Genomic DNA, 14,479 nt, shown 5'->3' with positions numbered 1-14,479 from the left:
TTTGATACAAGAGTTATAATTCATTTCATGTTCATTTCATTGATTCGTATCCATTATTCATAGTCACCCTTTAAATCTATTTCATCTTTAAAATCATGGATGTTCAGCCTACAGCATTTTGGTACTAATCCAGCATCAGTTGCTCAGTCTGCTGAGTTTGAAAAGCATAGAGAAATGGAAATGCGGTCATCTGAAGTGTGTCAAAGACATCAGTCCTCAGCAGGACACCCCCATAACCAGGCAATGCTGAAAGAGAAGTAAGCACAGAGTCACATTATGTTATGTAGTAACGCTGAATGCATGATGGTATCAAAGAGAAGCTGTCTTTCTTAGTGATGAATCACGTTTAAAAGGAGAAAGACAGTACAGAACAAGAACACACCTACTTACCACTGGGCTAAATGGGCTCTTCCATGTACACAGTGCGAACAGGCAGCTTAGAGTGGCATATGTACTCTCCGCCAATGAGCTGGGTCTTATTAAAGGAATTTGTAATGGTCAGGTTCACTGGGATCTTCACCTCTACCTCCTTGGCCAGCACATTCACAGTGATCTTGCTGTGGGGAGGGACACTGGCCGGCAGGGGGACTTGCATGCTCTTCTTTGTGGTCCTGGTGTTGCTGCTTCCTTTCTGCACAGTGAAGGTCTCTTGCACAGGAAAGTCATACACTGTCTTCAGCTTAATGAGGTCGACATCAAATTTTGTCCCATTCCTGATCTCCTCAGCATTGCAGAAGTTGAACCTCTCAGTCGTGAAGACTTCATACATTCGATACAGATCTGGACAGAAGATTTGCCGTTGGTCAGTGGCGTTGTGGCCACAGATGGAATCAATGGTGACTGACCTTGTCTCTTCTTGCTTCTTGTCCCAGAGAAGAACCACTGTAACTTTGGGTTTTCCTGGCTTCAGGGGACGCAGATAAGTCAGAAGGTCATTGAACGGCCCGTAGACGGGCACATCACGATGAGCTCTGGCCACCATTATGCGTCCGGTTTGGTTTGCATGCTCGTAGAGGACCCATGCCCCCCTCTGCACTTTGTGAGAAGATGTTATGTCATTAAAAGAGTGACTGCAGAGGTTGGTCTCACAGTTGATCACAAGGCTTCTGCCCTGGTAGTTGACATGCTCATACAGTGTGATCTGAGGGTTTGACAAGTCCTCAGTCACCAACTGCAGAGAAGAAAAGGTGTCGTTCTCGTGGTTTTCCAGTCTGGCATATTCTCCTTCCTCAAAGACTGATTGTGGGCCAGAGAAATGGACATCCCTGTATGCCACCCAGGGGTTGCCAATCACTTTCAGAGAAGAGACGCAGTCGTTGAAATTGTGATCAATTAAGTTGGAGACATCGGAGGTGAACTCTTTGCTGAGGCCCCTGAAGTCAACATGCTCGTAGACAATGATCTTGTTCATGGTGTCCAGAGGAGTCTTGTGTGCCTGAAGGCTGTGTAGGAGGAGATGAGCTTGTGAGGCTGTGAGCTGTGAGCCAGATTCCCTCTGTATATATAGCTGCCTTGGGCTGGTCTGCAGTGGGAGGGTCAGCGGTCATACACCACACCGAAACTGCATGGCACAAGTGTGACAAACGATTGCATAAAGTGTGTTACATCAAAGCAGTTCTAGTGAAAGACAACAACTGTTAGATCTTTCTTAGGCTATAATATGACCTCATTACCATCACCCAAATTTACCTTTGATTTAACCCCTAATACTAGAACGCTGGTAAATTAATAGTGAGTTTCCATTTTCTACAAAGCTACAACGTTATTATTAGACCAACTCCCCCATTAAAGGCACAGGTAAATCATGAATTATGAAAAGCTCATCATATACCGTTTAAAATTCATTTTATACGATGTCAGCTTGGCTCTTATGAAGGTTTTTCCATTTGTTTTCCCTTTTTTCTACAAAATAAATGTATTTTCACAGTAATAACCTTCATCAGATAAAATGTAAAGCAGCGCTGTCATCAATTGATAGTTGAGCAGATTGATGCTTGCAGAGGAGCTATGAGAACTATTCAATATTCCAGCTTTTCCAGCTTTAATCCTTAAAGATATTTTGTCCGTGTCACTGACTACACATGTCATGATTAAATGAGTTTTGAAAATGAAGTGAGAATTATTCTCCATTGTTTGTTTCTTTAAAATACTCTATATGTTCCCCCTGCAGACGGATTTGAACTGGTGAGTAATGTGACCACAATGACCCAACAAGAATGGAGCGTCAGTTCATTGCTTTTTTCTGCTGAAAGCCATGTAATCTTTAATGTATTATTATGAACAGGTAATCCTTCCTCAATGAGAGGAGGACAGTGTAACTCTGTACCAGTGTGGACAGAGATAGTGACAGACCACGCCTACATTCAACTGCATGTCCACTCAAACACACTCAACATAATCTTCACAGAGTTTTGAGGAGCTGAGGGAGAAAATGTCCAAAGTTATGATGAAGTGACCGATGCATTCAGAGCAGCTGCTTCACTATTGAGGAACTTCATCTGGAGGAGTCCACAGAAGTGTCCACAGCGTGTTTATGACCAGCACAGTATACTGTTATAAAGATATAATAATACTAAAACACTCATTAAATACATTCATTAGTACATAATAAGTGTGTAATATAGTGTAATGACCGTACCTGCTGACCTGTGAATTATTCCTGTAGCATTCATAATCTGTACAGACACAATACAGCAACACTCTGTATTATATTTCATCACCTTCATAACTTCACATCAGTTGCTTCAGATCTGTTCTCTAACAATGAACATATTTTGAAGAACGTACGTCAGAGAAGATCTAATAAATGTGATTTAATGATCAATAACGATGACTTTACATGAAGTTCATACATAAATATTTATTGAATACTTCTGTAAAGCTTTGTGACAGTCAGTCAGTCAAATACTGTTCATCACATCCTCACCATCGCCCCCCAGCACTGTACGCTAATCACGTGTAGTGGAGACACTGTAGAGGGTCTCAGTTCTCCCTGACCCCCCCTGGTAGAACCTGGAAGAACTCAGTCAGTGTCTCTTTCAGCACCTGGGACCTGAGAGTACTGGAGTGAGATACAAATGATCTGTGAAATCATGAGGAAAAGAGGAGAGAGAATACAGAAGAGTCCCTAATTGATATGACTGTACAGAGAACATCACACATCCAAAATCATCTCCTCAGGAAATATTCGTGAATACTGTATGAAAGTCATGCACAGGTTCATGTGATGTAGAACGACTGGAACAATGTCATTAATGTTCATCGTCTTTGTGTCAATCATAAATACCACTTTGACTGTCCTGAGAGAGGCAGTATGAAATGCCATGTGCTTAGAGTCACATTAGTGATTCCTGTAAAGAAGGAAAGAGTAATAAAAGTCAGTTCTGAAGATGTCCTGATATTTACACTGAGCACCACTGAGTGTTTACAGTTTATTACGTGATGCTCTCATCTCTCATTACTGAATGTGTTTAACGAATGTTTCTAAATGACTGTCATTGTGTAACGGAGAGTCAGTGACACTGAGTGTCCTGTTTGTGGTTCTTGTGAAGTTTCCCAGAGATAAGATCACTGAAGATGAAACACCCTTTATGGGGAATACAGTGTTTTTAAGCCAGTTTGCCTTGCACCACATACAGGATCCATGGAAATGTTTTCCTGCCCACATGTGTGTTTTTGTGATAAAACATCTCAGCCGTCAAGGACCAAACAGGCTGAAAATGCTGAAATATGTGATGTGAACACTGTGCTGCCAGTCCAAACAGCGGAAAACCATGGAAAAGTAGGAGAGATAGGCTCACCCTGATCCTGTTGATGATCCGGAGTGATACAAACACAACAAGGACTTACTGAATGAGGGGCTCAAGACATCTGTTGATTCACATGAAACCTCCTCTACTGGACTATAATGATCAATCTGAAATACCAGATTCAAAACACCTTCCAATTTTCCTGTTTGAGGATGATTAGGCACCGAGGACCAAGTGTTCAACATCACATTAGTATATACGGCATCAGACTTATAATGTTTATTACTTTCATTTAAGTTCAGGAATTTGTACAGAAACATATTTATGAAAATCTATTACTGTTGTTTATACTCATAAAGTCTTAATATCTCTCTTAGAAACAGGAGGATCTTGTGGATTTTAAAGAGTAAATAAGAAGTCATTAAAATGAATAGAACTGGAAAAATACAAACATATTGGTTTCTCTAGAGCAGCCACTGATTCCATACATTCTGGACAAAATATACTAATGAACACAACACACAGCCGATTATGATCCACCTTATAAAGGATGCAGCCTTTCTGGATCATTAGTGAATGTAGTGGGTAATAAGTAACAAACTTAGTAAAACCATTTTATTTAAACAATCAGGTTATTTAGTGGTTGGTTAGTGTAGTGGGTAACACCTCTGCCTTCTACACTGTAGACTGGGGTTCAGTGCCCCACCTGGGTAAACACCCTACACTACACCAATAAGGGTCCTTGGGCAAGACTCCCAACACCGCCTTGGCCTCCCTGTGTAAAATGATCAAACTGTAAGTCGCTCTGGAGAAGAGCGTCAGCCAAATGCCGTAAATGTTATTTGTTTATACTCTTTTTGTTAGACTTTTCTTGAGTGCCTTGCTCTGCCTTCACTGACGTGGTACTGAGAATTTCCCTGCTGTGGGACTAATAAAGCATCATCTTATCTTTGTCTTATTAATATAACTCTTTTTATTCAAGGAAAAAATGAGAAGAAAATGGAACATGCAACAAAAATTTATAAAATCCCCCCCAAATTATTCCTAATCATTAAAAATTATGAAATATTTGTTCTTGAAATTTGTTCTTGGTTAATTGATATTGAATATCTTCTTTAATCCTATGAATCCTGTGATGACAGTGGTCTCAAAGTTATTCAAAAACATATGAAACCAACATGAATATAGTTCTCATATGACTGAGCACATTCATTTCAAGTCAATTTAAAAGCTAAAGGCAGACAGAAGGTCTGAACACGAATGTGGAAAAGGGGGTAAACAGATGTAAATGAGAAACCAAAGACAAAGACAAATGGATACAGATAAAAGGCTCAGTAATAAACAGCAGGCAGATACAACACAACCTAAGCTAGAAGCCCAGGCTTTATACTAACGCCAATGACACACATCACAACAACTACAGGTGACAGACATCAACAGTCAGGACAAGCTGAACGGGGGCAGATGGACTGTATGGAGTCTGAAGTCAGGTGACCTCCAAGAGGATTCTGGGTGTTGGAGTTTGCAATGGTGTGAGTAGTGAAGCCAGGAAGAGGTGTGGCAAAAGGAAACAGGACACATCTTTGAATAAAGTATATGGATTTTGATTTGTGAACTCATTTTGAACTCATGATATTAACATTATATAATGTATATTCCAATATATATTATAAAATCTATACACTATACATCAAATGTGTTTTTGGAGTATTGGTTAGTGTTTGTTCTGAGTTTGCTGGACTTGTATGTATCAAGAATGAACTCTGCTTCTACAAGATTAATGGTTTACCTTATTAAACCTGCACCTGAGTCCAAACCCTTGTCGTGAGTCTCATCTTAACACTGATTTTTCACAAATGTGTGTAAAGGTGACTGCACTGCTAGGTGCTTGATTGTATACACCTGTGGCAATTGGACTGAAAGCAACACCTGTTTTCAGTCATTAAGGCTACGTTTATACAGCAAGTAAAATTGGCCAAAATCCTCATATGTGACACAGATATGTGTCTGTGTGTCCGTGTGAACAGTTTAACACGCTGAGTCTGACATTTTCAATTCCGATTTGAGATGCTTTCAGATGTGGAACTGAAATCTGATCCGTATCCGATCTGCGGCAATGCGACTCAGAGTGAACAGCCAAACTGGACATCATGCCACTTTTACGTCAGTACAACTCGGCATTTCATGCTGCTGAGACCTCATAGACGTTTACGCTGATGTTTCTGTAATAAAAAATGAGAAAAGCCTTATCACGCCCACCCCGTGTTCAAAGAGATTTCGAAAGAAATGCTCGAACGTGGCCGTAGGAGAGCGAGGCTGGAGCATCAAAGAACAGTCAAAAGTCTGAAAGCAAAGTTTAAAGTAACCAAGGAAACAAACCAAAGAAGTGACAGCAGAGCCCCCTTAGAGGTCATTCACTTGGTATTCCAAAGAGATCTTCAGAAGCTAATGTCACTAAGTAGATAAAAACAGCAATAAGTAAAACAGTATATACACAACAACAAACGCTGTAAAATGCACAACAATAACAATATATATATATATATATATACACACATATACATAACACTGTATAAACTAATAAAAACTACTGAAAGGTGAGGAGATCACATGTCTAGATACACAGCAATTGACAGGCACTAGAAGAGATGTGTTGTGCTACATTGCGCAAGAGGTCTGTTGGGTAAAAGGGATCCTTAGTGTGAAGCCAATGTGGGATGAAGGGATGTAAAAGACTGAGAAGCAAAAGATAAAACTTGCACAACACCCACATGGACGTGCACTGTTACTCTTGTAGTTCTCTGGAACACGTTCTACAGCAGTAGGCAGCTGTAGATGATCATTCTGCAAACCAAATATAAGTGCAGTAGTGAGAAGAACTGAACACCAACTTGAAATTCTGAATGAAAGCATTGGCATCACATACATTCCATCACCACCACTGTGATTTTATTTCATCCACAGGTGAAGTGAAGTGCTTTCCCACCAGAGCAATATTCCACAGTCATCAGTGGAGCACATGTTGGCCTTATTTTCAGGTTGGTCATTTATTTCGTAAGAATAAATGAGAAAAGAGACATTTTAGCACTTCGCATTTTGATTATACCGAATATACGGTGTATTTGAGATCTGACGTCACAAATGAGCTACACATGATATTGTGACGGGGAGCGAGTTAGCGGACGCAAGTGCGGAGGTAAACAACTTTTATTGAGGGCAAATCCAAAATCAGGGTCATAACGGTCCAGGGTCAAAGAGCCAACACGAACAGATTGAGGGTAGGACATGATAAACAGCTGGTTACGGCAAACAACACCAAAACGACAAGCATACAACAACCAGCGAAAACAAAGGGCAAACACAGGGCTTAAATACACAGAACAATGAGGGACAGGTGAAAACAATCAGGGGTGGAGTTACAAAACCAAAACACGAGCACATGGACAGGACTGGGAGGGGCCAATCGTGACAGTCCCCCACCCCCAAAGGCACGCACACCGGGCGTGCCAACCAAAAAACAGAACAAAAACAGACACAAAAGACCAAAAACCGAAACAAACTACACAGACAGGCAAAGACACAGGAGTAGAGGCAGAAACGGGCACAGAGGAAGAACTACAAGAGGCAGAAACGGGCACAGAGGCAGAACTACAAGAGGCAGAAACGGGCACAGAGGCAGAACCACAAGAAACAGGAACAGACACAGACGGAGACACACCAGACACAGAAACAGACGAAACAGAACGAGGACAAAAAACGGAGGGAGGACGAGGAGGCACAACAAAAAACGATGCCGACCGAGAGACGACCGGAGACACAGGACGAGGAAAACAAGAACGCAAGACAGACCACGCAAAAGACAGGGGAACAGGCACCAAGACAGACACAGGAACGGAAATGGGCACGGAAACAGAAACAGGAACAGAAACAAAAGGAGACACAGGAATGGGAATCACAACAGGAACGGGAACCGAGACAGACACAACAGTAGGGAACAGGACAAAACCGGGGACCGAACAGGGCAGAAACAAAGGAACAGAAACAGACACAGGAGGCACAGAAGGACCACAGGGAACCGAGACAGGAGGAACGGAAGGCCCAGGGGCAACAGACACAGGCGAGGGCGGGATGGGCGGGAACAAAGGGGATGTAATGTCCACGGAGGCAGGCGGGCCTGCTACGACGTCCACGGAGGCAGGCAGCGGGTCCGCAGGCGCGGCGACTGGCGGCGGGTCCGGAGGCGCAGGAGTGCCGCGGGGTGCGGCCACGGGATCAGGCTTTCGGGCTGGGGACCTCTGCTCCAACCTGGAGGAACACACAGACACTGGACCCACTCGGCCGTTCCCAAGGCTCACTCGAGCGATAGGCAGCTCGCAGTGGCACTTGCGAACGAGTCGAGTTCCAAAAAACGGGTCATCTGAATGCTCCTTCCGTCTCACCTCGACTTGCGCTGCAGGTCGCTCCTCCCTGCAGTGTTGTTCAAGCCGGGTGGACCCAAGGTGCTTATCTGAGCTCTCGTCGCCCGGACACAAGGCGGGAAGGGCCTTCGCTTTTTTGCGGGACCGCCGAGACGCTCGTGTTCCCACAGCGCCAGGGGATTCACTCTCACTGGCGGGGCGGCGTTGAGACGCGGGTAACTCGGGCTGCGTGGAAACAGCCGGAGTTTCGTCCCAACGGAACTGCCACAGGCCAGTGTGTCGCTTACCTGCTGCGTCCATAGGCGGCTGGTCGTTCTGTAACGGGGAGCGAGGTAGCGGACGCAAGTGCGGAGGTAAGCGACTTTTATTGAGGGCAAATCCAAAATCAGGGTCATAACGGTCCAGGGTCAAAGAGCCAACACGAACAGATTGAGGGTAGGACATGATAAACAGCTGGTTACAGCAAACAACACCAAAACGACAAGCATACAACGACCAGCGAAAACAAAGGGCAAACACAGGGCTTAAATACACAGAACAATGAGGGACAGGTGAAAACAATCAGGGGTGGAGTTACACAACCAAAACATGAGCACATGGACAGGACTGGGAGGGGCCAATCGTGACAGATATATTATAAAATATAAATATTAATGTGTTTTAATTTAGAATGATTAAATACATTGAACATGACTTTATGAAAAGTTTATAAATGGTTAAGTTCTCATTTTTTAGCCGTATCAATAAGTAAACGAACGTGAAGAAAATATATCAGCCGGGAACTCACTCATACACCATCCTACCAAGTTCTGGGTCAAAATTACATTCAAGGCATTTGGCTGACGCTCTTATCCAGAGCGACTTACAACTTGATCATTTTACACAGGGGGGCCAAGGTGGTGTTAGGAGTCTTGCCCAAGAACTCTTATTGGTGTAGTGTAGGGTTCTGACCCAGGCGGGGGACTGAACCCCAGTCTACAGCACAGAAGGCAGAGGTGTTACCCACTACACTAACCAACCACAAATGGAGAACGTGTCCGTGGGATTGAGAAGGTCCTCAAAGTATTCCTTCCACCGCCCAATGACGTCTTCAGTCGAAGTCAGCAGCACACCATCTCCACTATATACAGTGCTAGTGATCAGCTGACAGCTCAGCACCTCTATTTACCTGAGTGTCCAAAACACATGGCCGCAGGTCCGATGACACGACTACAAAGTCAATCCTTGAACTGCGGCCTAGGGTGTCCTGGTGCCATGTTGGACATCCTTGTGTTCAAACATGGTGTTTGTGATGGACAAACTGTCCATTGACCCTCCACCGATGGGAGGGGCAGTAGTAGGGTTTGATGCTTTGTGGATCGGGCAGTGTGCGAAGGCGTGAGCCTTGGCATTCTGATCATCGGTTGCTGGAACTGGCTTAGTCAGACCATATGCTTAGATATAGAGCTGCTTTAAATGCTACTCTTACACTGTGAAGGTCATCTGTCACTGAAAGTACTGGAACTAAGCCCCAAATACTTTTCTATACTACCAATAATCTTCTCCCCACACTGTTTACCAGTTCAGTGTCTTTCAGAGATTTCTCACAGACAAAAATAGTCAAATCTCCCAACAGTTCCCTCAACCTCCTCACCATCTCTCTGTAGTAACACCCCTCTTATCTCAGCTGTCTAACCCCTGTCTCTTCATTCTCCTGTTGAATCTGCTCTCATTTCTGAATCAATCGCCAAATCTAATCCTTAATTCTGTGTTTGCTTTGCTAAACATTCATTAGAGGAAGTTTGATGACTCTGAGCTTTCCTGAAGCTCTTCACTGTCTACACCTTTGAAGAGGTCAAAATAGTTCACTGTATTGATAGAGCTGACCTCAGGCCACAGTCTCCTGTTACCTGCCCACTGTCTACACCTTGTCCTATACAGTAAGTGGAGCTGATAAAGTGGACAGTGAGCGTAGAAACAAGGAGGTGGACTTAATGAAGTGGACAGTCAGTGAATGTTTACATGAAGACCATCTATGAGTTTCTTCAGTTATTAAATAATGATTCTAATTCTAATTTAAGGAGCCAATAACACGACAGCACTCAGTGGCTTGTCAGCCAATGGCTGCGCTTGGAGGCAGAGTTTGAAGTGGAGCAGTGAGTGCAGAGCTCCCTCTACTGGCCAAACTGTATAGTCTTTATATTCCAACCACTGAATTGAACCTTTTTAAGATGGTAAAATGATGCGACTGTGATTATTTTATTAAAATATCATATGTAAAGGCAGTAAAACTGCAGTGCAGGACTCGAGCTGTGTTGTGTTGTTTATTTTGTGGGCGGAGTCATTCATATAACACAGAATCACAGTGTAATGTGTCCCATGCTGGGGAGAGACAGTTGGACCTAAAGACCATTGTGGTTGTGTCCCATGCTGGGGAGAGACAGTTGGACCTAAAGATCATTGTGGTTGTGTCCCGTGCTGGGGAGAGACAGTTGGACCTAAAGATCATTGTGGTTGTGTCCCGTGCTGGGGAGAGACAGTTGGACCTAAAGATCATTGTGGTTGTGTCCCGTGCTGGGGAGAGACAGTTGGACCTAAAGATCATTGTGGTTGTGTCCCATGCTGGGGAGAGACAGTTGGACCTAAAGATCATTGTGGTTGTGTCCCATGCTGGGGAGAGACAGTTGGACCTAAAGATCATTGTGGTTGTGTCCCATGCTGGGGAGAGACACTTGGACCTAAAGATCATTGTGGTTGTGTCCCATGCTGGGGAGAGACACTTGGACCTAAAGATCATTGTGGTTGTGTCCCATGCTGGGGAGAGACAGTTGGACCTAAAGATCATTGTGGTTGTGTCCCATGCTGGGGAGAGACAGTTGGACCTAAAGATCATTGTGGTTGTGTCCCATGCTGGGGAGAGACAGTTGGACCTAAAGATCATTGTGGTTGTGTCCCATGCTGGGGAGAGACACTTGGACCTAAAGATCATTGTGGTTGTGTCCCATGCTGGGGAGAGACACTTGGACCTAAAGATCATTGTGGTTGTGTCCCATGCTGGGGAGAGACACTTGGACCTAAAGATCATTGTGGTTGTGTCCCATGCTGGGGAGAGTTGGTTGGACCTAAAGATCATTGTGGTTGTGTCCCATGCTGGGGAGAGTTGGTTGGACCTAAAGATCATTGTGGGTGTGTCCCATGCTGGGGAGAGACACTTGGACCTAAAGATCATTGTGGTTGTGTCCCATGCTGGGGAGAGTTGGTTGGACCTAAAGATCATTGTGGGTGTGTCCCATGCTGGGGAGAGTTGGTTGGACCTAAAAAACAGCGTGACTGTTCTGTGCTGAGGAAAGTTGGTTGGACTTTAAAGATCTCATCTCTGTCTGATCTGTCACTCCTCCTTAAATCCTTAGCAGTCAGTGCTACGGCGCGTAAGGTGGAGCAGTAGGGCTGAGTACTGAGCTGTGGCTGCTGGGTCAGTGAGAGTCAGTGTGTGGAGGCTGACGGGTCAGTGAGGGTGAGTGTGCGGTGTGTGTCTGTGTGTTTTATATGTGTCTGTGTGTGATAAAGTGCGAGTCATGTCTACCGGATCGGTATCCACAAAATACACTTTATGGGTAGTGTTGGGCGATTAGCCTTGGGCACGGGATGAGCAGAATGTAAAAATTGCAGGAAAGTAGAGGATCCTTTAGAGTGGGAATTTATTTCCACCACAACAGTGCAACTATTTACAAGCGCGCCAGACAAAAAAAATAAACAAACAAAAACAAATAACCTCTCAGAGGATTAAGACTAAATGACTACAAAGTCATGAAAGTCACATAATGGATAGACTGTCTACCACAGTCTAGCTCAGAGTCAGCCATCCAACCTCTCCCAACCTCCATATCAGGTAGGTATTTATATGCTAAGCACCTCCCCTGAACATACCATGTTTGATAACAGGTAAGTTACATAATCAGTATATACACAAAAAGTACAATAAACAACAAACATGGGCAAAGGCAAAATCAAACATATTCCCAATGTCCAATAAAACCTCGGCAGTACATTATAACCCCAGCGCAATTAATAATGCACATTGTCCCCGTTCATGTAGGTCCACCAGTCCCCTCCCCTTCTACAGAGGATGAACTCACCCAGGTAAGTATAAGCAGAGCTAACCCATAGGTACTCTTTTAGAACCCCACAGGTAAGTATGAACAGTGCCCAATTGCAACAGGTAAGTATGCACACACAGGTTACTTAGATGGTAATGTGTAGGGATGCCATACATCATTACACACCCCCCTCGACAAGGTCCGTACCATCCCAATGACGAGATAAAAAATCTGCTGTCACATTCTGGGAACCTCTCCTGTAAACAATATCAAAACGGAAGGGCTGGAGAGACAGATACCACCTGGTGATTCTGGCATTAGAGTCTTTCATTCTCCTAATCCATTGGAGAGCCCTATGATCAGTTTCTAAAACAAAGTCATTTTCAAGAAGATAGTACCTTAGGGAGTCAAGGGCCCACTTGATGGCAAGAGCCTCCTTCTCGATCGTGGAGTACTTTACCTCCCTTGGGAACAGTTTCCTACTAATGTACAGGACAGGCTTACGATCCTCCCCCTCACCCTGTAACAACACAGCGCCCAACCCAAGTCCTGACGCATCTGTCTGAATGACGAAAGGCTTATCAAAGTCAGGGCTAGCTAAAACTGGATCGTCACACAGTGCATTTTTAAGGTCCATAAAAGCATTATCACAATTCTCCGTCCACCTGACCCTCTGTGGCATGTCCTTTTTTGTCAGGTCGATTAGCGGAGCTGCTCTCTCCGCAAAGTTGGGGATGTACCTGCGGTACCAACCAACTAAACCCAGAAATGAGCGCACTCTCCGCTTTGTAGTAGGCTGCGGTGTCGCTCTCACAGCTGCTACCTTGTCCACCTGAGGTCGCACGTGACCACCACCCAGGACGTAACCTAGGTAGGAGACCTCTGCACAAGCAAGATGACACTTACTTGGGTTTGCTGTGAGGCCAGCCTCGACGATCTTACCCAGAACAATGTCCAGATGCCTCAGGTGTTCCTCCCACGTCGAACTGAAGACGACGACATCGTCTATGTATGCCGCTGCAAAGCCTTCAGTGCCTCGGAGAACTTTGTCCATCAGCCTTTGAAAGGTCGCAGCTGCCCCGTGCAATCCAAACGGCATAGTCCGAAAATGGTACAGCCCAGATGGAGTACGGAAAGCAGTCACCTTCCTAGAAGACGGGCCAAGTGGCACCTGCCAGTATCCTTTACATAGATCAAGTGTTGAGAGAACCTTGGCCTTACCCAAGCGCTCAATCAGTTCATCTGCTCGTGGCATTGGATATGGATCGAACGCTGACACAGCATTCAACTTCGAAAAGTCCACACAAAAACGAAGTCCACCGTCCTTCTTTGGGACAAGAACGACAGGGCTACACCAGTCGCTGTCTGAAGGCTCAATGACGCCCGTTCGCAGCATCTCCTCTACCTCCTTCTGTAGTTGAGGGACTAGCCGTGCTGGTACCCGGCAGGTGGTCTGACGAATTGGCTCCTCTTTAGTGAGCCTGATGTCGTGCTGAATCACCGCTGTCCGTCCCGGTTCCTCTGAGAAGAGCCCTGCAGGAATTACTTGAAGTAACTCCCTCAGCTTTGGCTCCTCCAAGTGAGAAATCGCTAGGAGAACTGCCTCGTTTCGTTCTGTGGGGAAGTACTGTTCCGGCATTTCCTGCTCGTCTTCCACAGCTCTAATCCACAGCTGATCAGAGCTCACAAACTCGGGTTCGTTCCAGGGCCGCAGCATGTTAATATGGAACCGCATATACTTCTTTTTTCGGTCTGGGGTATGCAGTTCATATGTAGTGTCACCAATCTGTCTGTTCACTACATAGGGACCCTGCCATTTGGCCAATAGCCCAGTGTCACTGGTAGGAAGGAGAACAAGCACCTTTTGTCCAATCTGTAGCGTCCTGTGTCTCGCTGCCTTGTCATACCAGTGCTTCTGTAGTGTCTGCGCCTGCTCCATGTTAGCGCGGACTGCTTCCGTCAGCTCTCCAACCTCTCCCAACCTCCATATCAGGTAGGTATTTATATGCTAAGCACCGCCCCTGAACATACCATGTTTGATAACAGGTAAGTTACATAATCAGTATATACACAAAAAGTACAATAAACAACAAACATGGGCAAAGGCAAAATCAAACATATTCCCAATGTCCAATAAAACCTCGGCAGTACATTATAACCCCAGCGCAATTAATAATGCACATTGTCCCCGTTCATGTAGGTCCACCAGTCCCCTCCCCTTCTACAGAGGATGAAC

The 14,479-nt window shown here is 44.8% G+C and overlaps 1 protein-coding gene across 1 annotated transcript; it reads right to left on the bottom strand.

Moving 5' to 3' along the window:
- Positions 1 to 397: 397 nt before the first annotated feature.
- Positions 398 to 1,411, bottom strand: LOC108414423 (epidermal differentiation-specific protein-like). Its single transcript, XM_017687286.2, has one exon. It carries the CDS (start codon positions 1,409 to 1,411, stop codon positions 398 to 400), a length of 1,014 nt encoding a protein of 337 aa, XP_017542775.2.
- Positions 1,412 to 14,479: the final 13,068 nt, after the last annotated feature.

The sequence above is a fragment of the Pygocentrus nattereri genome, chromosome 20, assembly GCF_015220715.1.
Source record: "Pygocentrus nattereri isolate fPygNat1 chromosome 20, fPygNat1.pri, whole genome shotgun sequence".
Classification (NCBI taxonomy): Eukaryota; Metazoa; Chordata; class Actinopteri; order Characiformes; family Serrasalmidae; genus Pygocentrus; species Pygocentrus nattereri.
Note: the sequence above shows the minus strand (reverse complement) of the source record. Positions and strands in the feature narration are given on the sequence as shown.

Bases quoted from the DNA above. Each gene is read 5' to 3' on its own strand.
- LOC108414423 (XM_017687286.2), bottom strand. From the start codon at position 1,411: ATGAACAAGATCATTGTCTACGAGCATGTTGACTTCAGGGGCCTCAGC.